General features: G+C 41.7%; 1 protein-coding gene across 4 annotated transcripts in view; it reads left to right on the forward strand.

The window, feature by feature from the left end:
- Window positions 1–23,416, forward strand: part of LOC117513890 (protein argonaute-3) — a 145,392-nt gene that overhangs the window by 101,991 nt on the left and 19,985 nt on the right. For 2 of the 4 annotated variants that reach the window (XR_004561745.1, XM_034174125.1), the window contains exons 10-18: window positions 2,807–2,950; window positions 13,621–13,754; window positions 14,147–14,331; window positions 14,925–15,084; window positions 15,451–15,541; window positions 18,291–18,485; window positions 21,055–21,189; window positions 21,760–21,861; window positions 21,997–22,196. Coding sequence is in view for 3 of the 4 variants with exons in the window: in XM_034174125.1 (XP_034030016.1) it covers window positions 2,807–2,950; window positions 13,621–13,754; window positions 14,147–14,331; window positions 14,925–15,084; window positions 15,451–15,541; window positions 18,291–18,485; window positions 21,055–21,189; window positions 21,760–21,861; window positions 21,997–22,196 (1,346 nt within the window). In the remaining variant the exon portion in view is untranslated. Of the gene's footprint in view, window positions 1–2,806; window positions 2,951–13,620; window positions 13,755–14,146; window positions 14,332–14,924; window positions 15,085–15,450; window positions 15,542–18,290; window positions 18,486–21,054; window positions 21,190–21,759; window positions 21,862–21,996; window positions 22,201–23,416 lie in introns of those variants that run through there. The other 2 variants (XM_034174127.1, XM_034174126.1) reach the window with 2 other exon arrangements.

Raw genomic sequence — 23,416 nt, forward strand, 5'->3', positions numbered from 1 at the left:
ATTTTGGGTCAAGGATGAACACCACTAAAACGTAGCATTGATGGGATTAATATTTTTGGAGAAATGATGGATATTACGTAACAGTTTACAATAGACATTGATAATTACGTTTTGGACTCACACGCCATTCCAAATCATTATAGAAACTTTGCATAATTTATTGACATGCTTGAAAAATGTCAGCTACCTAGTTTATAAACACCACCAAATCTAGAGCCCATGGATCCCCACCGGGCAACGCACTAGTTAGACTTATGTCCACCACAGTGGACATAAGATCATGGAAAGCGACATGCAGGCACCGCCCTGCGACTGAAGCGAGGGGGCAGTGAACGGCTGCAAACCTCATGCCAACCTACGCAGATTTCCTGGTGGATGCCTATCACAGGCTGTAGCAGCCTGGTGAGATACTAGCCGAAGGTACGTGCAACTGTTAGTCTTAACAGGATCCTGTCCCAGGTACTTTCCACTCAGCAACCACAACAGTCTAGCTTCATGACCTACAGGTTAACCATCAGCTGCATCCTAGCTCTGTGAGTACTCTTTGAACAGAAGTGTGAAGATTAGGCATGTGGAGATTAATCGATATGAATCGGTATCTAGATACAAATGTGTGCGATGAGACTGCATCGACTCATTCAGTGTGCATCGATTCATTTGACGGGTTGAATCGTGTTGCATCATTCGCTGCCTACTTGCATAATTTTTTTTTCCCGATGGACATTGAATGCACCACGGATGGAAGCTAGAAAGCACAGTTCTACCACAACAACAATGATGACATCAATAGCTTTGTGCTTAATGATTCCCTTATCGGTCCTTCAGTTCTGGACACCGGAGCAGTCGTTGTTGATCAGGAAATGATCATTTCTCTACGTTGATTGCAGACTGCAATGGGGCTGCATGAAGCAACAATGCAGCATTTCAACCTGTTCACTGGTTCTCTGCTTTGCTTCCAGCGGCAGGTCTGCAGTGTCTTCATTAACCCCTCTCAAAGCCATTTAAAGATGTCAATTGTGAGTCACCTTTGTGTGAATCTTGTCTTGTTGTGGGCAAGAAATGAGATTCGTCCTCCATTCCACACTGGAGTTTTACGCCATGGTTCTCTGGCGTGAACACCAGAGTTGTATTGTTCTGCTGAAGTGAGCAACAAAGTAAAGAAATTAAAGTTTGCTGGAAAGGCTGCGTCTGACGCATGGTGTGATTGCTTGGCCCATTGCCAGCAAACTTTCAGGAAAGGAGTCCAGTGGCACGCGGGCACATGCACCCTACATGCATGCTTAGTGGCTCATGCAGCCGTTATGAACACACACACAGCTGAGTGATCATTTTAGCCCCATGCGTGTGTGCGGGGCGGACGTGAGCATGAGGAACACAGCGCTGCTACCCACTTTGGTCCCGTGTTTGCCATCCAGACGTTGGGACATCGGGCAGGCTTTCATGGCCATCTGACAGCAGTCTGTGTCTTCTAAACTGTTGTCTGCATGCGCTTTGGATGTCATCATGCCGGTGTGGACGAGGTAGTCTGGCTGCGTTCTGACACTGCTGACCACGCCGCTTTCCCTCCCGACTGCGCTCGGTGATGGTTATATTTGCCGTTTCGGCCTGATTCCTGCACATTCTTGCTATGTGTGATGGGGGCTTAAGACTGAGGCTTTCAAAAGTGTTGAACTTGCAGAGTTTCACTTATCTCACCAATGACATTCATGTCTCTGGGTCCTTTGTTTTTTAGATAGATGAATACATAGAGAAGATTTTATGACCTCATGAGCTCTCTGGACAGAGGTGTTTAGAGGTGTTGATACCTTTGCAGGAGTCTGAAGCCCTTATGACCTCATGAGCTCTCTGGACAGAGGTGTTTAGAGGTGTTGATATTTTTGCAGGAGTCTGACGCTCTAAGTCTTTGGGATTCCGGTACTTCCTGACGTATTGTGTGTATGTGAGCGCTGGGCATTAACCAGTTAGCATTAATCAGTTACTGAAGGTGACAACTGGATATCTTTTGTAGCAGGTCTGTTCTGAGGATTCTTAAGTACCATTGGAATTACTTTGTGTCAAATAGTTATTTAGGAAGACTCAGATATGGTGTACTACTTGCTTTGTGGGGCAACATCAGCTACTACATTTTGACCATGTGATGCACTTTATTCAATTCAGCTTTGAATTAACTGAGATGCATCATAGTTTACTACTGCATCCTTTGATTCACATGCATTTTTACTGCTCACATTTTCAGGTCACATGCATATCCATCACTTTTACCATTTAATTTTGGTTACTTCTAGCCATACCTATTGAAGTACAATGCCATCCGTATCCACCTATCAGCCATAATAGACAAGCGAAGTCAGGAACATTGTGTTATTACAGTGGGAATCTAATAAGCAGCTTGTCATTGAAGTTGATATGGTGGAATAAGAAAAATTAAGACTCATAAACACTGTACTGGTCAGTACCTACCAAAAGTGGTCCAAGGAAAGAAAGTAGGTGAACTGTCAATGGGGTCATGGGCAACCAAGGCTCACTGATGTACATGGGGAGAGAAGGCTGGCCTTTGATGCCCCATCCAGCAGAAGGACCTGCTGTTAACATCTTGTTGCCAGACACCACAGCACACTTTGACAAGCCCGGAAGCTACACATTATTAGGCAGATGGTCTCAATGTTATGGATGATTAGTGTGACTGTTCTGTCTCAGGTTGTTAAAATATACATGTATCCTGCTGCAGTCTTTCACTTGTGATATAATGGTTATTGATCCCTTTAACCTTCTCTGTTTCTTAAATTTTCTCATGTTTTCCTTACAGGTACGTAGTGCCAACTACGAGGCAGACCCCTTTGTTCAGGAATTCCAGTTCAAGGTGCGCGACGAGATGGCCCACGTGACGGGGCGAGTGCTACCCGCCCCCATGCTGCAGTACGGTGGCAGGGTGAGCACAGAGCACTTTATGGTACCCTTCTTTTAAATCACACCCATTCTCTCTGTTTGTGTGTCACGCTGCCCCTCCTTTAGGGTCCCTTCACACATAACGATTGAAGCCGACTAGCGCACGAAGTAGGAATTTGCATGCCATTTGTGAAAAATCAGAGCCGCCTCTAACGCCTCACACACCTGTCACCACAACCATTTGTGCACACCAGCGGCCGAAAGACAGAAAGTGCCCTGTGAGTGCCCATTTGATCCCTCTCTCGATCCCCACTTTTGAGCTGGCTGTGAAATTTGTCTAAGTGCCCCCAGGACTGTGGCATTGCCAAGCAACACGTAACGTGCCAAAGTGTCAGCTCCCTCCTCAACACATGTGGTGTGCACGCGTGCATGTTTTCGGGGTGCACTCATTCAGGCCATTTCAGACTATTTCGCTGTGATTTTACCTATTCGTGCTATGCGTGCAGGGGCCCTTAGCCTTGATTCACTGTTTCAAAGGGGAACTAACTAATCTGCTTTTATTTGCTGTTCATGGTGTGGGAGTTTTGGCATATTTTCTGTGGTTGAGCGTCAGTAGTGCAGCATATGAGCAAATGCCTCACAAAATCACATCCATTGTTTTGTTTTGTGACAGCAAACTGCATGAGGAAAAGTGAAATATGTTTCCAACAATCACATACTTGAACTTCTTTGAAAAGACAGATGTCATATTTATGACCTCAATGGGATGTATCTCTCAGAATTGGCTAACCTCTGAGTTGATGATTTTTTTTTCTTCATACAGCACAAAAAAATCATATCAATATTTGTGAAGAATTCATTTTTTAAATTTTGGATATTTGCATTAAAGTGCAACTTACTGAAGTGTGAACCACAGAGGAGATTAACATTCAATATGCAAATATGAAATAGGTTTTTAATTAACACTTACACTTTTTGTATGTTTATAGATTCATGGGAAACAGCCTGTAAATCCCGCAGTTCAGTAGCTGTTCATGCAGAAATTATGCTACTATAACAAAAAAAGTCAGAAAGAACTTATTTTAGACTTCTGTGACACTAATGGTAGTCTATGAATAGACTCTTGCTTATGTTGCACATTCTTTAACATCCCAGTTAGAAACACAACATCAAAATACACCCACACACACACACGCTGTAATAATTAGTGAATGCTGATGTATTTTATTGCTAATTATTCCTCTCGCTCTGAGAGTTAGCAGGTGCATTTCCGGAAAACCTCTTACTTGGCATTTCTCAGTGTGTGATGTACATTTTAGAAAAAGCAGAAGCATCCCAATAGCCAACAGGCAGAGTGAAACGAATGCTTCTATGTCCAATAATGAAGCTTCTGAGCTTTCATTCAAGTGATGGCTTGGATGGAAGGATGTACACAGAGGAGACGGCACACTTCACCCCACAACTCTTAACTTTTTCAGAGTCTGTCAGATTTTGGATCCTAACGTGTGCCGACTCTGCTGTTTGTGTCGCAGGACGCTGTTTTACTGCTGCTGTAAACATGGATGTGGAATGTTTCCACAACGCTGTTTTTACAGACTGCTTGAACATGCAGTTGTATTTCTTGCATTGGAAAAAGTCAGAAGGTGTTATTTTCAGGAGATAATGGTCTTTCTGTCTAACATGTCAGAATCGTGAGAGAACTTGAGGAGCTGATGGTGGAGCTGCAGTCAGACATTATTGTCTGGCTGGCGATCGCACGTGACGGACTTATAGGGGACCTGGACATTGTTCATAGGCTGGTGATCATGCACAATCCATGGGTGAGGACTTAGAGTGGACCAGCACATTGTTGTCTGGTGCTCCTGATCGGTGCATGAGGATTTCATTGGTGGTGTGGACTTTACATATTTCATATTTCAAGGGATTTTGGATCTTGATGTGTGCGGAGCAGCGCACTGTTTTAATGTACACGCAGATGTCTTCGCTGTTTTTCAGCCTGTCTGATCACAGATGTATTTTTTAGATTTTCACAGTTATATTGATAATACTTACAAGCGTGCACAAAGCTGAGCATCAAGTACAAACCGTTTTTTTCAATATTTTATTTTAGTATTTTCAAATTTTAAACAACAACAAACAAGGCTCAGATGCATAAATTACCAGGTGTTTCCTAAATAAAACAGCGTAAAAAAGCAGCAGAAAAAAGTCACTGGTGCAGGAGCGAATTTTAGCAATTTTACACCCTCAAAATGAGTTAAACCCCAGGGTCTGGAAAATATGTATGTTGACCAGGTACAGAGATTTCCATTTGTATTATGGACATCATTTCATTGACCCATAACTGAAATGGAGGAGGAGTAGGCGACTTCCATTCCTTCAATATCAGTCTTTTGGCAACAATCAGTCCAAGTGTCAGTGGTTGCCACATAATGGTAGGTAGAGGTCTCAGAGTCTGTGTGTAGCCAAAGATGACCAGTGCATGTTCGGGTTGGAGTTTTTTGTTGTATGCTTTGGAGAACCAATCAAGTAATTTTGACCAAAAGGCTGTGAGTGAAGAGCAGGACCAGAAAGCGTGAGACAATGTACCCTCTGAAACCTTACATCTGTCACACACTGACGAAGCTGAGGGATAGATTCTGTGCAATGTGACATTTGAATAGTGTAAGTGATGAACAATTTCTAACTGAATTAATTGATGTCTACTGTTCACAGAACAAGAATGAATGTTAGACAGATACGCACTCCACATGGACTCAGACATTTCTATAGCCAGTTCGTCTCTCCAAGTATCCCTAGTTGTCGCAGTGTGTGCAACAATGCAGTCATCAAACAGGTGTACAATTTTTGTAATTAGCTGTTTGGAGTCAGAAGGGCTATTAACAATGTCAAAAATATTATTCTTCATCAGAAGCTTTTTAACATTTACTATTTTTGTTTGGATGTAGTGCCTGACCTGCAAATGCCGCAATAAGTGTGAATTAGATAGGTTATACTTTCAATTGGTTGAATGATGGAAATTTACTATCAATTTTTTTAGGTCTTTAACTGACATCAAGCGCTTCTCTCTCCAGTCATGAAAAGATTTGTTATGGCAAGGAGGCATAAAACAATTATTAAAACATATAGGCACTTGTATTGATGTATTTGGTAATGGCACAAAGCTCCTAATCTGGTTTAAAATTCTAATAATGCCTTAAAAGAAAACATAAATTATTATGAGACTGAGTTTTCAAACTTGGAAAATAGCATAGCTGGCAGAGAGGATTTGTTCACACAGCTGGCCTCCATTTTGACCCACAATGGTGTTGTAGGAGTTTGAGTGTCCTGTAAGCCCTGCTGCCAAAATATCAATGCCCTAACATTGGCAGCCCAGTAATAATGTTAAAATACCGGGAGGCCCAGCCCTCCCTCTGCCTAGACCTCTGTAAGTGCACTTTTGAGATTGTTGCATTCTTATTATTCCAAATGTCAGATAAAATAACTGAGTCCAAATGTTTAAAAAAGCAGCAGTTAGTTAAATTGGAAGATTTTGACATAGGTATAAAAACCTGGGAAGAGAAATCATTTTTATTGCGTTTATGCGTCTGATCATTGACAGAGGTAAAATTTGTCAACATTCAATATTCTGTTTTAATCCTGATATAAGTTCTGTAAAATTCAATTTGTATATCAACTTTGGATTTTTAAGTATAGATAAACTCAGGTAAGTAAAATGGTTATCAATTATTTTGAATGGAACACCTTGCAAAAAGCCTGGTGAGTAGACACTGGAGAGAGGCATAAACTCACTTTTGGACAGTTAATTGTGTATCCTGATATTTTACCAAAGGATGTAATTAAGTTGAGTGGAATTGGAACAGATTGTTCAGAATTACGCCAATACAATATTACATCGTCAGCATATACAGTGGGGGAAATATGTATTTGATCCACTGTCAATTTTGCAGGTTTTTCCACCTACAAAGAATGGAAAGATCTGTAATTTTTTTTATTGTAGGTACACTTCAACAGTGAGAGACAGAATCTAAAAAAATAAATAAATAAATAAATAAATCCAGAAAAATCACATTGTATGATTTTTTTTTTTTTTTTTTTTTTATAATTAATTTGCCTTTTATTGCATGAAATAAGTATTTGATCCCCTAAAAAAACAGACCTTAACCATTGGTACAGAAACATTTGTCTGCCATTAGAGAAGTCAGATGTTTTCTGTAGTTCTTGACCAAGTTTTCACACACTGCAACAGGGATATTGGTCCACTCCTCCATACAGATCTTCTCCAGATCTTTCAGGTTTGGAGTTTCAGCTCCCTCCAAAGATTTTCTATTGAGTTCAGGTCTGGAGACTGGCTAGGCCACTCCAGGACCTGGAAATGCTTCTTACGGAGCCCCTCCTTAGTTGCCCTGGCTATGTGTTTGGGGTCGTTGTCATGCTGGAAGACCCAGCCACGACCCATCTTCAATGCTCTTAATGAGGGAAGGTGGTTGTTTGCCAAAATCTTGTAATACATGACCCATCCATCCTCCCTTCAATACGGTGCAGTCGTCCTGTCCCCTTTGCAGAAGAGCACCCTCAGAGTATGACATTTCCACCCCCATGCTTCATGGTTGGGACGGTTTTCTTGGGGTTGTTCTCATCCTCTAAACATGGTAAGTGGAGTTGATTCCAAAAAGCTCTATTTTGGTCTCATCTGACCACATGACCTTCTCCCATGCCTCCTCTGGATCATCCAGATGGTCACTGGTGAACTTCAGACAGGCCTGGTCATGTGCTGGCTTGAGCATGGGGACCTTGCTGTACTGCAGGATTTTAAACCATGACAGCATCATGTGTTACTAATGTAATCTTTGTGACTGTGGTCCCAGCTCTCTTCAGGTCATTGACCAGGTCCTCCTGTGTAGTTCTGAGCTTTCTCAGAATCATCCTTACTCCACGAAATGAGATCTTGCCTAGAATCCCAGACTGAGGGAGATCGACAATCATCTTGTGTTTCTTCCACTTTCTAATAAATAATCATAACAGTAGTTGTCTTCTCACCAAGCTGCTTACCTATTGTCCTGTAGCCCATTCCAGCCTTGTGCAGGTCTACAGTTTTGTCCTTGATGTCCTTAGACAGCTCTTTGGTCTTGGCTGTGGTGGATAGGTTGGAGTGTGATTGATTGAGTGTGTGGACAGGTGCCTTTTATACAGGTAACAAGTTCAAACAGGTGCAGTTAATACAGGTAAAGAGTGCAGAATAGGAGGGCTTTTTAAAGAAAAGTTAACAGGTCTGTGAGACCCAGAATTCTTGCTGGTTGGTAGGGGATCAAATACTTATTTCATGCAATAAAATGCAAAATTATTTATTTAAAAATCATACAATGTGATTTTCTGGATATTTTTTTTTCTTAGATTCTGTCTCTCACAGTTGAAGTGTACCTACGCTAAAAATTACAGACCTGTTCATTCTTTGTAGGTGGGAAAACCTGCAAAATTGACAGTGGTCAAATACTTATTTCCCCCACTGTAAACTAATACGCGTTTCTGTATCTCCAACCTGAAGCCCCTTTACAAGTGGGTGTGTTCTTATTGTTTCAGCAAGAGGCTCCAATGCAATCGCATAGAGCTCTGGCAATAACGGACAACCCTGCTGTACTGAGCGCTGCAAGAGAAACGGGGCTGACCAATCGCCATTTGTCAGAACAGCACACAGCGGCTTTGCGTAGATCAGCTGCACCCAAGGGTTTTGACTGAACCCAAATCTACGCAATGACTCAAAGATGTAGGGCCACTTGACCTGGTCGAAAGCTTTATGTGCATCAAGGGATAGAATAGAAACTCCTGGAATGTTACTATAATCAGAATAAATAGTGTTGAGTAACCAGTTGACATTGGAAAAAGAGAATCTCCCTGGAATGAACCCCGTCTGATCAGGATGTATGATTGAAGTCAAATGCTTATTCAGTCTGATTGATTGCCAGTAAAGTCAGAATCAAGGTATTTCTTGGCAGCCTCACTCAACTTGGGCAACAAAAGGGGGTTAAAGAAATCATCAAGATTGGATTGCGAAACATGTTTAGATGAGTAAAGATCACAATACAACTCAGCAAATCAAGAGTTTTTGTCAGTAGGACATAAAATTATACCCATTTTTGATTTATTGCAGCCAATTGCTCTAGAGGCCTGTGCACTCTTAAGTTGCTGTGCTAGTAATTTATCAGGCTTATCTCCAAGCTCAAAATGTTTCTGCTTTAATTTTAAAAGTACATTTTTTACTTGACCACTCATAATCCTATTATATTCATATTTAAGCTTAAGTATCTCTTTGTAGTCATCAGGTGATTTAGAATTTTGATATGTTCTTTCCAAAACAGGAAGAGTACTGTTAATTTCAACTAATCGCTTGTCTCTCTTTTTTTAAAGAGCTGAAGTGTAGGAGATTATATCACCCTGTATTACGACTTTTAATGTCTCCCATAGGGTAGAATCTGACACCTCATCATTATCATTTAATTCTATAAAGTCCTTCACCTTAGAGGTTTTGTGTTTGACAGAATTGTCATCACAAAGTAGGTTTGGATTGAAATGGCATGAATATGCCCGTCTTGGGAGGGAAAGATTCAGTGATATTGCTAGGGGACTATGATCAGAAATTAAAATGTTATGATATTTAGAATTGGTGATTTGAGAAATAAGGTTAGAGCTAGTCAAAAAGTAGTTGATCTTAGTGTAAGATTTGTGAACATTTGAATAAAATGAGTACTTTCTACTTGTAGGATGCTGAGTCCTCCAAATTTCGACTAGATTCCTTGTTTTCAGAAGGTTATTTAAAAGCCTTACAGATGTAATATCTGGAACTGGTCTTGTGGATAACCTATCTAGAAAGGTGTCTAAATAGCAGTTTAAATTCACAGCAGTAATTATGTTTGAGTCATTGTCATCAGGCAGCAGGTCAAAAACTCTTCTAAAAAAAAATTAGGCTCATCCGTATTTGGACCATATATATTGAGAAGGGGTAATTTGAACGAGTTTATAGTACCAGTGACCATTACATATCTTCCAAGGGGGTCATTGATTATAGTGGTTACCTGAAATTGGATATTTTTTCTAAATAATATTGCCACTCCACGAGCGTGTGATGTAAAAGGTGATTGATAAATCTGAGATATCCAATTACATTTTAACTGATGTTGCATAGTTGTTTTGATATGAGTCTCTTGTAGGAAAATGATATCAGCCAACAAGGATTTTAAATGTTTAAAAACTTCCCCCTTTTGACTGCCGTACCAAGCTCCTTTACATTCCATGAGATAAGTTGTAGATTTCTGCCTCCTACCTGCATACTATTCCGTACATTTGCCATTTAGGAAAAAAAGGAATAGGGTATACAGCAAATCTAAACTGGTAGTTGTAACGTTACATAAAACAAGTGCATCTGAGCCATAGAACAATAAACAACACAATCCCACCACAACTGCCCTCCCTTGCAGCCACGTCACCTGAACTTGACGTGTGGCTTTCCCTTACTTCAACAGGAGCTGCCCGACAGATAATAGGCCAGATAAGTCTCTGTGACCCCCACCACAACATACATATTTATTTTAGAAATGTAACTAAACACTACCATATAAACAGAGCACGCCTCCTGGGAAAATTATTGTGTTGTAGCTCAAAAGTCATTTTTTAATACAAAGATATACAGTTCTAAAGAGAAGAAAAAAGTCAGTGGTGCACTTACCATAATATAAATGATCACACTCGCTCTGGATAAGCTTTCAAAATATTACACTCTTGAATAGAATCTCTTAATCATTTACAGAACCATTACATTCCTTTTGCAAATGAGCTGCTTCTGCTGCTGCTGGATCATCATAAATCATTGGTGTATCCGCATCACTCCAAAGGACATGGAGCCTGGCTGGGTAGCACAGGTGGTGCTTTATTCCTCCTTTTCCTCAGGCTTGCATCACGTCTTGGAAGGTGCGGCGCTGGCTCATAACTTCGTTAGTGTAATCCAGAAAAATGAGGACTTTGTTTCCCTTGTACTCCATTGGCTGCATCCTGGCAAGGCGTATTATCAGCTCCTTTACTTGAAAGTGATGAATCCGGGCCACGATTGTGTGCAGCCTGCCCCAGCTATTGGTTTGGGCTGCACAGAGCGATGTGCACGATCAACTTTTACAATATGTGGAAAGTACTGTTTGCCAAGCAATTCAGGAATAAGCCTGGAAATGAAGTCAGTTGGCTGCCCTTCTTCTGAATCATCCTTTTATGCCAACAATCTTGATGTTATATCTTTGAGAGCGAGTCTCCAAATCCAATAGTTTAGTTTGAAGCTGGTTGGCATATTTAGTCAGGTGCTCGCATTTGGCTTCCAGCACTTCCACGCACTCTTCAAGTGTGGCGATCATTTGCGCCTGGCTTTCCATACGGTTTTGTAAGTCTGTTTGCACGGAGAGTACAGACTGAAACTGTTGTATGGCTGGGGGGCCTGGCTGCCTTTTTGTTTCTGTCTTTTGTTTTTCCTTCCAGGTGGCTTGCATTTGGGACTGAGTGGCTGTGTTGCTGAGGTTATCAGGACCTCACCCTGATCACCTGCGGCTCGTCAGGACTCACAGCTGTGGTGCATCTATATGGATTGGAACATGGTGGCATTTAAGACTGGAGTATACAGTGTGTATTTGCCAGAGACTCGACCTTGTGACCAGACGGGTGAGATCGTCGTCTCGGGAGCCATCTCATCATCAGTGGATGCAGAGAACGTCCAGGGTTTGATGCACGGTCTGTGAAAGAGGAGGGGGTGAGGTCTCACGCTCGTCAGCACACTTCCTGAGGTACGTTAGATTTTGTGACTAACATTTATACAGTCAGTAAATGTGGTGTCCCTCACACCTTTATTATATTGAGCTGTATGTTAGTCATGTATCGGCTTCCACTGCAGTGGAGTTTTGTGAACTGGATGTTCCATGCCTGCAGGTTGGGAAGGTGATTAGTAATCAAGCCAGGAAGTGTTTGCTGTTTGTACACCTTTAAGTGTTCTCTCTGTCTGTAGAGTGTGGACTCACATAAATGGTTCCTTCTTTCACAGACTCGGTTTGTTGCGGCCACCTGGGGGGTGTCGACGGGGTCCTTGGGTCCGAACAGCTTCTGGCTCCGGACCGTTAGCGCTGCTGGGAGCGCACCACGCCAGACCGCACTTTCTGTTATTTTTGTATCACTGTTATGTATTAAATTCAGTTAGCCTTTGTACCGTGCTCTGCTTATTTCATACTGGGTCCTTCAAACGCTGGTCGGTTCTCCGAGCTGCGTCCGACACATAACAGAAACTTTGTTTCAAAAACATCAAAACTTTCATCCAGTCTCCCCACAATCGATTCAGACATCCCTTTGCATATCTCCTTGCATATCTCGTACATCTGGGTTTTATCGTCCGGGGCCTTGGCCATTGGTTTGGCAGAGGGTTCAGTGGAATGACCATCATTAGCATTAGTGTTCCCGATGAATCCATTGATAGTCTTGTTTTTACCTGACGTGACCTTTGGCGGGGACATTTTCAGATGTGCAAAGCTCAGTCGATAAGAGAAGTGCGTGAGCAAAGAATATCAGCTTCTGGGAAAATTTACCATGGTGTTAAGCAATTTTATCAAGGTTGTGGTGGAGAGCACAAGGTAAACACGTCTACATACCACACCTGCGCACTAGCACCCCCGTAGAAACCATTTTTAAGAGGCTGCGTTTATGACTGTCTGTGCACATGCACCAAGTCTTCTCACAGTGGAGATCAGCTACTCCTTTACTATACAATGAGTGCATCAAAATTAACAGTTATCACTTAAAAACGAGTCATCATAACACGACATCACACTTTGTAATTAATCTGCGGCTCCATTCTTGATGTTAGCAGCTATATTGTATTCAGCTGAGCGCTGGGATGTTTTCCTCAAACCTACATAAAACGCTGTCAGAAACCCTTGGGAAAAATGAGTACTCACAAGTAGTTTGTTTTCGGCAGTCTCCATAGCTGTTTGTTGTGAATGCCGTATACTTTGAAACCAGTCACAGGAGTGCACAAAGTAATCCCGGTGGACCATCGGATGGTCTCGAACAGCCTAAATGTAAGTTGTTATGATTTTGGTGTGACATGTCCTTTAATCTGTGAGATATGTCTACTGAGCCTGTCTGCGCACACTGCAACACACCCACAAGGTCTGTGGGAGAAACATGGACACAGGGAGAGGCCGCTCTTCTTACCACAAATTTTCAGTTACTTTTCTGCATCACTTGTGGCTTAGTACTGTCTTTTTCTATTTTTTCAGAAAAAAGCTCTTGTAGGTGTGTGTCTGTGGATGTATTTGTTTAAATATTTGTGCACTTGAGTCTGTGTGAAAAGTGTGGAATGGTTGACCCAAAGACTGTATATAAAGAAACTTCCACTATTATTGTTGTGTTGTCAAAAATGTCCCCCCCCCCCCCCCCAAAAAAAAGCAAAAAAAAAAAAAGAAAAAAAGAAGAGATTATTAATTAACTACAGCATGGCTTGTGTGGCCTAAATATAAATTTAATGGAACTGCATTTTATATATTTTTTTATCTTCATTTGATATAGTCTTGGCTTATAGGAATCAGACTGTACTGCAAACTACTGTTACTTTTTGGCTTTGTTTCAGTAGCTGTTTGATTACTCATCTTTATGTAGGGTCTGTGGTGTGCCCATGTTATGACAAGTACGTGGGGTCAGACTGTGATGTTGTTTCAGAACCGCACGGTAGCCACACCCAGCCATGGGGTGTGGGACATGAGGGGGAAACAGTTCCACACAGGGGTGGAGATCAAGATGTGGGCCATCGCCTGCTTTGCCACACAGAGGCAGTGTCGAGAAGAAATCCTCAAGTGAGATCTTTTGCCAGTATTTTACTTTCAGCCTTTTTAGGGATTCTCTGCCAATGTAGAGTAAGCATCGTCACAGCAGACATTCCAAATTCATAAAGTGTCACCGACTTAAGTTGGGAACTTCCATATTTTGTCCATTTAATCCACAAATTATTTAATTAATTTATTTGTTTTTTGCATGTGTTACTTGGAAGTAATCACAAATTGGTAGCTACTCATTGTAATTCTGGAACCTAATTATTTATTTATGTTAAGTAAGAGCGTCTGTGCACATGAATAAAGTTTCTGTGAAGTGGTATGTATTTAAGTTTAGACAAAGTCTCCAGTCATGTCTGATTGGCTTCCTTCTTTGATGTGTGCTGATTCTTCACTCCTGCTCCTTTCTTGTATAGGGGTTTCACAGACCAGTTGAGGAAGATCTCCAAGGATGCTGGGATGCCCATCCAGGGCCAACCTTGTTTCTGTAAATATGCCCAGGGAGCGGACAGTGTGGAGCCCATGTTTAGGCATCTGAAGAACACTTATGCTGGACTGCAGCTCATCATCGTCATTCTGCCAGGAAAGACTCCTGTCTATGGTAAGAAAGCTACTCAGAAAATATTGGATCCCAGCAAAGTGTATTTATACAGCACACAAAGAAAAATTGAGGGAGCACTATAGGCATCACCCTGCCCGCCCATCTTTACATGAATGTTGTTAGTGCAGCTCATCCTTTGTTGGACACAATAGTAGCACCTTGTATGACTATGTCCATGAAGGACATAGACAAATAATTTGGCCCAACATCTTCAAGAGGAGATGATTGGAATTGTTTGTGTAATTAATGCATTGCATGATTTTGACTTTGTAAGCTTAGCCCCTCCAAAACCAGGTAATGCATTTTAATCAAACTTCACACAGTTGCATCACATCATGAAGATGTGCATGAGTGAAAATAATTCTGGTCCAACGTATTCAAGGGGAGATAATTAGACTGTTTTTTTTTTTGTTGTTTTGTTTTTTTTATCGCATCTTATTTGTAAATTACACTCATAGTGAGTCTATTTCACTTTGTGAGCTTCCTCACAGATTTCGAGATCACCCTTTTTCAGAATTTCCAGGTAGATGGCTATATCCTGAAACAGATTTAACTTTGTTTTATATTGTATTTTTGTTTGTATCCACCCATAGCGGAAGTAAAGAGAGTTGGAGACACCCTTTTGGGCATGGCCACCCAGTGTGTTCAGGTGAAGAACGTGGTGAAGACGTCACCTCAGACCCTCTCCAATCTCTGCCTCAAGATCAACGTGAAGCTGGGAGGAATCAACAACATCCTGGTGCCTCACCAAAGGTGAAACTTTCTGTTCTTCTCATACGCAGCACTGGCTTTCTTGTTCTATTTTAAAATAACAGCTCAAATTATTTTAGGTTTCTGGACAGAGGTGGTGACCAAACATTTAACACTCTTGCTTTCACAGCAGAAGGTTCCTGGTTCAAGGCCACCCATGCTCATTCTCCATGTAATGTGGAGTTGTCACGAAGGGCACCCAGTATTGAAAGAAAAAAGCCTTATGCCAAATCAACACCAGTTCCATCTCTGATCTGCTGTGGCGACCCAGAGTGAAAAAAGCCAAAGGAATTTACTATTGGGTTTTTTTTGTTGTTGTTGTTGTTTTTTTTTTTTTTTTTTTTTTTTTTTTTTTTTGCTTTCTTGTAGACCGTCAGTGTTCCAGCAGCCAGTTATCTTCTTGGGAGCAGATGTTACACATCCACCTGCTGGAGATGGAAAGAAGCCCTCCATTGCAGCAGTAAGTTCTTCTTCTTCACTCATCACCTGACTGAAGGCAGTGAGGCGTCCAGCCGTCATTTGGACGTTCAAATTTCGAAAAGACGGCCGATTAAAACAGTGGGCGCCTTGTTCAAAGCCATTTAAATAGCGCAGTTCCCTGAAGGAGCTGTGCGTGCGTGCGCGTGCGTGTGTGTGTGTGTGTGTGTGTGTGTGTGCGTGCGTGCGTGCGTGCGTGCGTGTGTGTGTGTGTGTGGAGTCAACTGGCTGCAGACTGTGAGGGAGAGAGGGGGTGGGAGAGGGAGGATCCCTGAATGGAGTCAGAGACGTAACTTCAGCCACTCACCCAACAACAGCACTGTTTAATTATTATGTGTACATAAATACCATTTTGTGTGTGAGTGAGTGAGTGAGTGTGAGAGAGAGAGAGAGAGAGAATATTTCAGAATCTACATAGGTACACAGTTTAGGGGTACAGAAAGAAGCAGTGTGCAGCGACAGGGGGTTTAGACAGGTACATGCAATGAGTTGGAGTGAGTTGAGTCAGGTACAGGACAGGTACAAGTTCACAGAAAATTTAAAACCATCACCAAAGAAACCATTACCTGGAAGAAAAAAAGGTAACATTTAAACAAGGTAAGAAAGGGTATAGTTGCATTATCAATAATGTCAGGCAGAAAAGAAAATATATTACTGTAAAGAAGCAAAATGTAATTAGTTTTCTAAAGTCAAAGTATAGTATTTGGTTCTCCAGATGCACGAGAAAGCATCATTTTGGGTCTTTTTTTTTTTTTTTTTCAAAACTTTCACAAGCCCCCCCACCCCTTTGCATTTCTGGCTCATTTTGCTGGATGGAAAAAAGGGCTTTTATCAGACAAAAACTAACACAAACTGATGGCAGTAGCTCTTTGAGCTTATACAAAGTTAACCACATTACCAAAGAACACTTCCTGTTTCTTGCATAAGAGTCTTTCACAATAAGAGGACAAACTAATGTCATCACAGGTCCAACACAGAAGAAGAGGAAAAACATTGCGAAAACTAATTTTTTGTTTTTTACAATATGCTGGGGGGGGGGGGGGTGTCACAGAATTAATTTCTTTTAGATGAGCATTTAATAAACTTTAATTAAAAAATAATAATTTCAGGTGGGCATTTAACCAACTTTCTTAAAAACAAAAACAACAAAGGGAGAGGTGGGCAGATGATTTGCCCTGGGCTCTCAGATGTGCAAATACAGTATTCATTTCATGTCTGTGCGAAGTAAACATAAAACATGTTAGGATTGTTAGGATTGGAGCTGTGAAAACTATACCTGACGTTCAATGAATTGGGGAAGCTGCTTGGCTGGGTTTCCCTTAAGGTGCGTTTCCACATAAGCGAGACGCGTTATGAATGTCATTTTTCTGTCATTCGTGACGCATTCCTGACATTCTTAATGTGACTTAACGCATCTGAATAGGTTTCTTAATAGTGCGTGTTGGTGCGTGATATTCTTGATATTCATGGAGCATGTTTTTGGCTGTCAAAAAATCTTCCACAAATGTCACACACCACCCTCATTTCGTCTCGCGTCGTGGAGGTCGCAACTGAGCGTATTGATCCGTCTTGATGAGTATTGATCCTTAATAGAACGTGACAACGTTCGTAGTGGTTCCTGTGATGGTTCTTGGAGCCCAAACTGTCAAGCGTTATTACGAAGTGACACGGAAACTGTCAAGTTTTGACACGACTTGTAACGCGGCGTCACATTTCACTGCGCGTCACGATGGATCAGTTTTCTGTCACGTGCGCACAATTAAACTCGGCTCCAAATGTCGGTCCACAGTTCCTGCTGAAGCTCCTCAGGACGCTCCTGCAGGTGTTCCACCTGCTGTTGTAACCAATGAGCGGGAGAACGAGTCTGAGCAACCAGAGGAGCGAGAGGAGACTCACGTGCTGCCCGACATCTCTGCAGCTCCTCCAGTTCGGCGGAGGAAGAAGTGTGCGCACAATTAAACCCTGCTGCACAACATTCAGTTTGATTGCTGACACCAAGTCGGCTAAAAGTCAAATTTCAGTGCTCTTCAGCGTGCTCCTGCAGGTGTTCCACCTGCTGCATGTGCATAATGTTTGGGGAAAATGCGCCAAACAAGAGCCGCATGAAGTCACACATCTGGCGCTGTCCTCCTCTCTGCGCCACTCCATGGCACAGAGCCCAACTACGCATGCAGTCACAAAGTTCTTCTGAAAAACTGGAGCGATCTGAATTCGGTTGGATGAATATTGGTGTGTGTGGAGACAATTCACCTCGTTCACAACGTGACAGAACTTAACGATGCACTGTTACACGCTACGCGGAACACTATTCTTGACTGTGCGTAATGTTTCCTGATAATTCTCTGGCAACGTGCCATTAATCGTAACGTGTGGTAACAGGTTGCAGCAGTTCCTGAGGACACCTGACGCCTCTGCCCCGAATAATCACATTCGTGATCAGAGGCCAAGAATGTGTACTTCGTGGCATTCGTGACTTGTCGTTATGTGTAAACGCAGCATTAATAATAATTAAAAAAGGTTCACATTGCATCTACTTTGTAATGGTTCAACACAAGTACAGTATTTGGTTTCCTTCATTTAAGTTTTAAATTGTGATTGCTAGGGTACTGTAGAACATATTGTTTTCATGTTTTTTTTCCTCCCTCCTGCCCTCATCCTTCTTCCCGTGCAATCTCTGACCACCCTCTCTCATGCTCTTTCTTCTTGTGTCTCTCGTGCTCTCTCTCTTGTAGGTGGTAGGCAGCATGGATGCCCACCCAAGCAGGTACTGTGCCACTGTGCGAGTCCAAAGGCCCAGGCAGGAGGTTATTCAAGACCTGGCGTCCATGGTGCGGGAGTTACTCATCCAGTTTTACAAATCAACTCGCTACAAGCCCACCAGGATCATTTTCTACAGGGACGGGGTTTCAGAAGGCCAGTTCAGACAGGTCAGCTCTTATCCAGTGATTTCAGTTTTCATGAATGCAGCCACCTCTCCCAACTTTGTGTTGCTTCTAATTTTTGCAGTTTTCAGCCCAGTCTCATCAAAGTCCTAATACTTACTATCATAGTGTTCATGACCTCAAAGGAAAAATAATTTCCTTGCTAACACCTAAAACCCCACATCAAAAAAGTATGGAAAATGCAAATGTAAAAAACCCACAGTGATTGTTACATTTAATTTTACTTCTGTATCATTGCAGATGATACAAATCAAAGATATTTCATGTTTTGTGTCAACAGCTTCATTTTATTTAATATACATTGATTCATTCTTGCATTTCAGGCCTGGAACACAGTCCACAAAAAATGAGGACAGGAGCAGTTTAAGCCTAGCAGTAAGGTTTTAAAAAACGTAATCATGTTATTTCAAACAGGTGATATAAGAGGTAATCATGATTTCCTACAAAAGCATTTTCCACCAAAGGCTGAGTTTTTGAGAAGCAAAGATGGACAGAGGGTCTCTAGTTTGTCAAGCTTACGTGAGTAAATTATTGAAATGTTTTAAAACGATGTTGCTCAGAGAAAGATTGGGCAGGAAAAAAATCCATATTTGTCTCTCTACAGTGCATAATATCATGAAATGATTCGCGGAATTTCAGTGTGTAAACACTGATCAGTTATTCATCAGTAGCTGATATTACCATACAGGCAAAGAATTACTTTGGGAAACCTTTGTCAAGCACTACAATAGTAAGTTACATTCGCAAGTGCCACTTAAAACTTCAAAGTGCAAAAAAGAAGCCTCGTGTTAACCTTTTCCAGAAGCAGCATCAACATCTCTGGGCTCAGAGGCATCTGCATTGAATCATCACACAGTGGAAACGTTTATTGTGGCAATGCAAAGCCATAATCTGCACGCATTACAAAGGCATAGCCAAATAAGAAGATGATGCTGGTGACTGGACTGGCCTGCCTCCAGTCCTCACCTGTCCTCAATAGAGAATGTGTGGAGAATTTTGAAGCAGAAAATGCAGCAGCAATAACCCAGCACTGCTCCACACTGTAAGACCTGTTTGGAACAAGGCTGGAACAAAATAAAAGCTGAAATGCTTCACCTTGTGTTCTTTCAATGCCAAAAACGTCTTGCGTTGTGAGAAGGAATGGCAACATTACAAATTGGTAAATACTGTTTTGTTTTTTTGGAATGTGTTGCCAACCTGAAATGCAGGAATAGATGTATACCGTGCGTCTGGAAAGTATTCACAGCTCTTCACTGTTTCCACATTTATGTTACAGTCTTATTCCAAAATGGATGAATTTTTTTTCCTCAAAAGTCTACACACAATATCCTATAATGACAATGTGACAGACGTTTTATTTTTGTTTGTTTTTTTTCATATTTATTACAAATAAAAATAAAAGAAATCACATATCCATAAGTATTCACAGCCTTTGCCATGAAGCTCAGAACTGAGCTCAGTTGCATCCTGTTTCCACTGATCAACTTTGAGATGTTTCTACAGCTTACTTGGAGTCCACCTGGGGTAAATTCAGTTGATTGGACATGATTTGGAAAGGCACACGTGTACATATAAGGTCCCACAGTTGACAGTGTATGTCTGAGCACAAACCAAGCATGAAGTCAAAGGAATTGTCTGTAGACCTCTGAGACACGATTGTCTCAAGGCACATATCTGAGGAAGGGCACAGAAACATTTCTGCTGCTTTGAAGGTCCCAGTGAGCACAGTGACCTCCATTTTCAGTAAATGGAATAAGTTCAAATCCATCAGGACTCTTCCTTGAGCTGGCTGATCATCTAAACTGAGCCATTGGGGGAGAAGGGTCTTAGTCAGCGAGGTGATCAAGAACTCGATGGTCACTCTTTCAGAACTCAATCATTCCTCTGTGGAGTGAGGAGAGCCTTCCAGAAAGACAACCATCTCTGCAGCAATCCAACAATCAGGCCTGTATGGTAGAGTGACCAGACCGAAACCACTCCTTAGTAAAAGGCACATGGCAGCCCACCTGGAGTTTACCAAAATGTGTCTGAATGATTCTCAGACCATGAGAAACAAAATTCTCTGGTCTGATGAGACAAAGATTGAACTCTTTGGTGTGAATGCCAGGCATCATGTTTGGAGGAAACCAGGCACCATCCCTACAGTGAAGCATAACGTGCCATTTCCGTGGGACAGCGCACAAAGGTTCTCTAGTGTAGACTGTACGAGAACTTTCCCTTGCTGCAGGATAACTTTTCTAATAGCCACGTTCGCCTGCTGCAACGAGTGCTGCAGGCGTGAGGGGAGACAAATTTTTAAATTTATAACTCTCTGAAACACTATTGCCTGCATTTTGAGGGCCAAATTTTGTGAAGTAGCATTAATATGTTGCATAACGAGATAATCATGTAACAGCTCAAATGGTTTTAATAACACTAAACCAAATTGATATCGGATCGAATCAAAATAATCAATTCTGAATCTGAAGAATCAGAATCAAATCGATTCTTGAAATTTGAATCAATACCCAGATGTAGTTATAAACATTGTCATCATTCTTTGGTTCTTCCTCAGGTGCTGTATTATGAGCTGCTGGCCATCCGTGAGGCCTGTATCAGCCTGGAGAAGGAGTACCAGCCAGGCATCACCTACATTGTTGTGCAAAAACGCCACCATACACGCCTCTTCTGTGCTGATCGCAATGAGAGAGTGAGCTCTACCAGAAAAGTCACACAAAGACATACGAGTTGTTTTACCAGTAGCACTCATTAACAACATTACAGCGTGTTAGCTGTTGGACCACATTATTCTGTTTTAAGTACTGGACTGGAACACTGTAATTACCTTGACAAATGGACAGTTTCCCACTTCATCCTCTGTAATTATAGACAGTTAAAGCATTAGGGTCGTTCCAGTGGGCATTCATCGTATTTGGGAAGTTTTCGGACAGTAGAAACCTTGCGTGCACTGCATGCACTTGTGTACAGCGAGGAAAGTAGCTCTGTATACATTTAACTGGTTGAGTAAGCAGTATTTATTAAATGTCTTCCTGTGCCTGAGCATCAGAATTTTTTTTCTCTCAAAAATTACAGCTGTAATTTCCTGATGCCATTTACTGAGCTAATTCAGGTAAAATGGCTTAAAAGCTTTGTGTTCTACATCGTACATGTTGTGTTCCATTTATTTTTCATTGTAATTGTAAAAGGTCCAAAACAAACCACTGCCATTAACAAACCACTGCCATTAGTGTTGGTTGACTAACCTTAACTTTGTTGTCAGGTTGGACGTAGCGGAAACATTCCTGCTGGCACAACTGTGGATACTGACATTACACATCCCTACGAGTTTGACTTTTACCTCTGCAGTCATGCTGGAATACAGGTGGGACCCAATTCTGTTTTCTCTGCCCAGTCTGCTGCCGACATGGCAGGACTGTGTTGCACTCTGTTGCTATAAAGTGGAGGTTGCACTGTGATAAATGGATGTTATAATTGTCATTTGCGTCACTTTTCCCAGGGCACCAGTCGGCCTTCCCACTATCATGTACTGTGGGATGACAATTGTTTTACTGCTGATGAGTTCCAGCTGCTCACCTACCAGTTGTGCCACACATACGTGCGCTGTACCCGCTCAGTCTCCATCCCTGCGCCAGCCTACTATGCCCACCTTGTGGCCTTCCGCGCCCGCTACCATCTGGTGGACAAAGAACATGACAGGTGAGTGAGAACCTTGATGACCAGCAGACAACATTGCATTCATCTGGATGTAAAGTCCTGAGTTCAGATGTACTTGTTTTTTTTAATCAGAGTGCGTTTTTCTTTTCTTTTTGTTTTTTTCTTTTGTTGATTTATTATCGCCGGTATGAAATACAGGGGGATTATAGCAATCGGCATGTCCATTCACTTGTTCTGTTTCGCTTGTTAGCGTGATATCTCAAGAACCATTTGACCAACTTCATGAATATTTAGCATTAAGGTGTACTTGGGTGATCCCCAAACACCAGTTGATTACGGAGACCTTGGGGTCAATTTCAAGATTACAGTGAGATATTCAATATACTGTCATTGCCACCCTTGTTAACGCTATATCTGAAGAACCAGTTGACCAATTTCATACATATTTAGCATAACTGTGTACTTGGGTGGTCCCCCAATACTTTGTATTGCTGATCTGTGGGGACTGGGGAGAAATGTCATCTGCTGATGACTCTTGTTAAAGCTGTATGGCCTTTCATATTTCACAAAACTGACAAAATGTAGTTTCTACTGAAACCAAGCATTGTGATGTTGGTTTATTTTTGCAACATTGCAAAATTACAGCTCATTTTTATTAAAATAATACATTTATCTGGGGGGAACTCCACAGGGAATATTGTCTTTTCCTTCCTAAGCCATTGTGCAGACAGACTGCATGAGGAAGTGCGTGTGCACATGCAGGTTCAGAACATGAGGTTTTGAGATTACTTGTGACCTGACCCTCTTGCTTGATGCTCGTTCTCAGGGTGTGCACGGTAATATCTGTAAGGTGTATTGTAAATCACATCAGAGGCATTATCTGGGTTCAAAAACAACATTTTTGATTTAGAAGTGTATATTTCTCACTAACATTTCAAAAATATATGAGAAAGTTATTGGATTTATACAGAAATAAGCTGTTTCGGGCCATTTTCCACTATCTTGACTTTATTTTGTTCAAGGGGGCAGCCAGCTGACGTCACACTGCCTTTCTTTACTCCGACAGGTAGTTGCCGTGTCCTTCCCGGCATCCCTCACGCAGATTGGGGGACAAAGCTCCCACATGTTCTATGATGTCGCTACCAAATATAGGTCATGGCATCTGATCGCTTGAATTTCTTCCCTACAGGGGGAGAAATGTTAAATTATTTCCAGACAGCATGAATTTATATTGGCAATATCATATTATGAATCCCTTATTT

This window comes from Thalassophryne amazonica, chromosome 7 (genome assembly GCF_902500255.1).
Source record: "Thalassophryne amazonica chromosome 7, fThaAma1.1, whole genome shotgun sequence".
In the NCBI taxonomy this organism is placed as follows: domain Eukaryota; kingdom Metazoa; phylum Chordata; class Actinopteri; order Batrachoidiformes; family Batrachoididae; genus Thalassophryne; species Thalassophryne amazonica.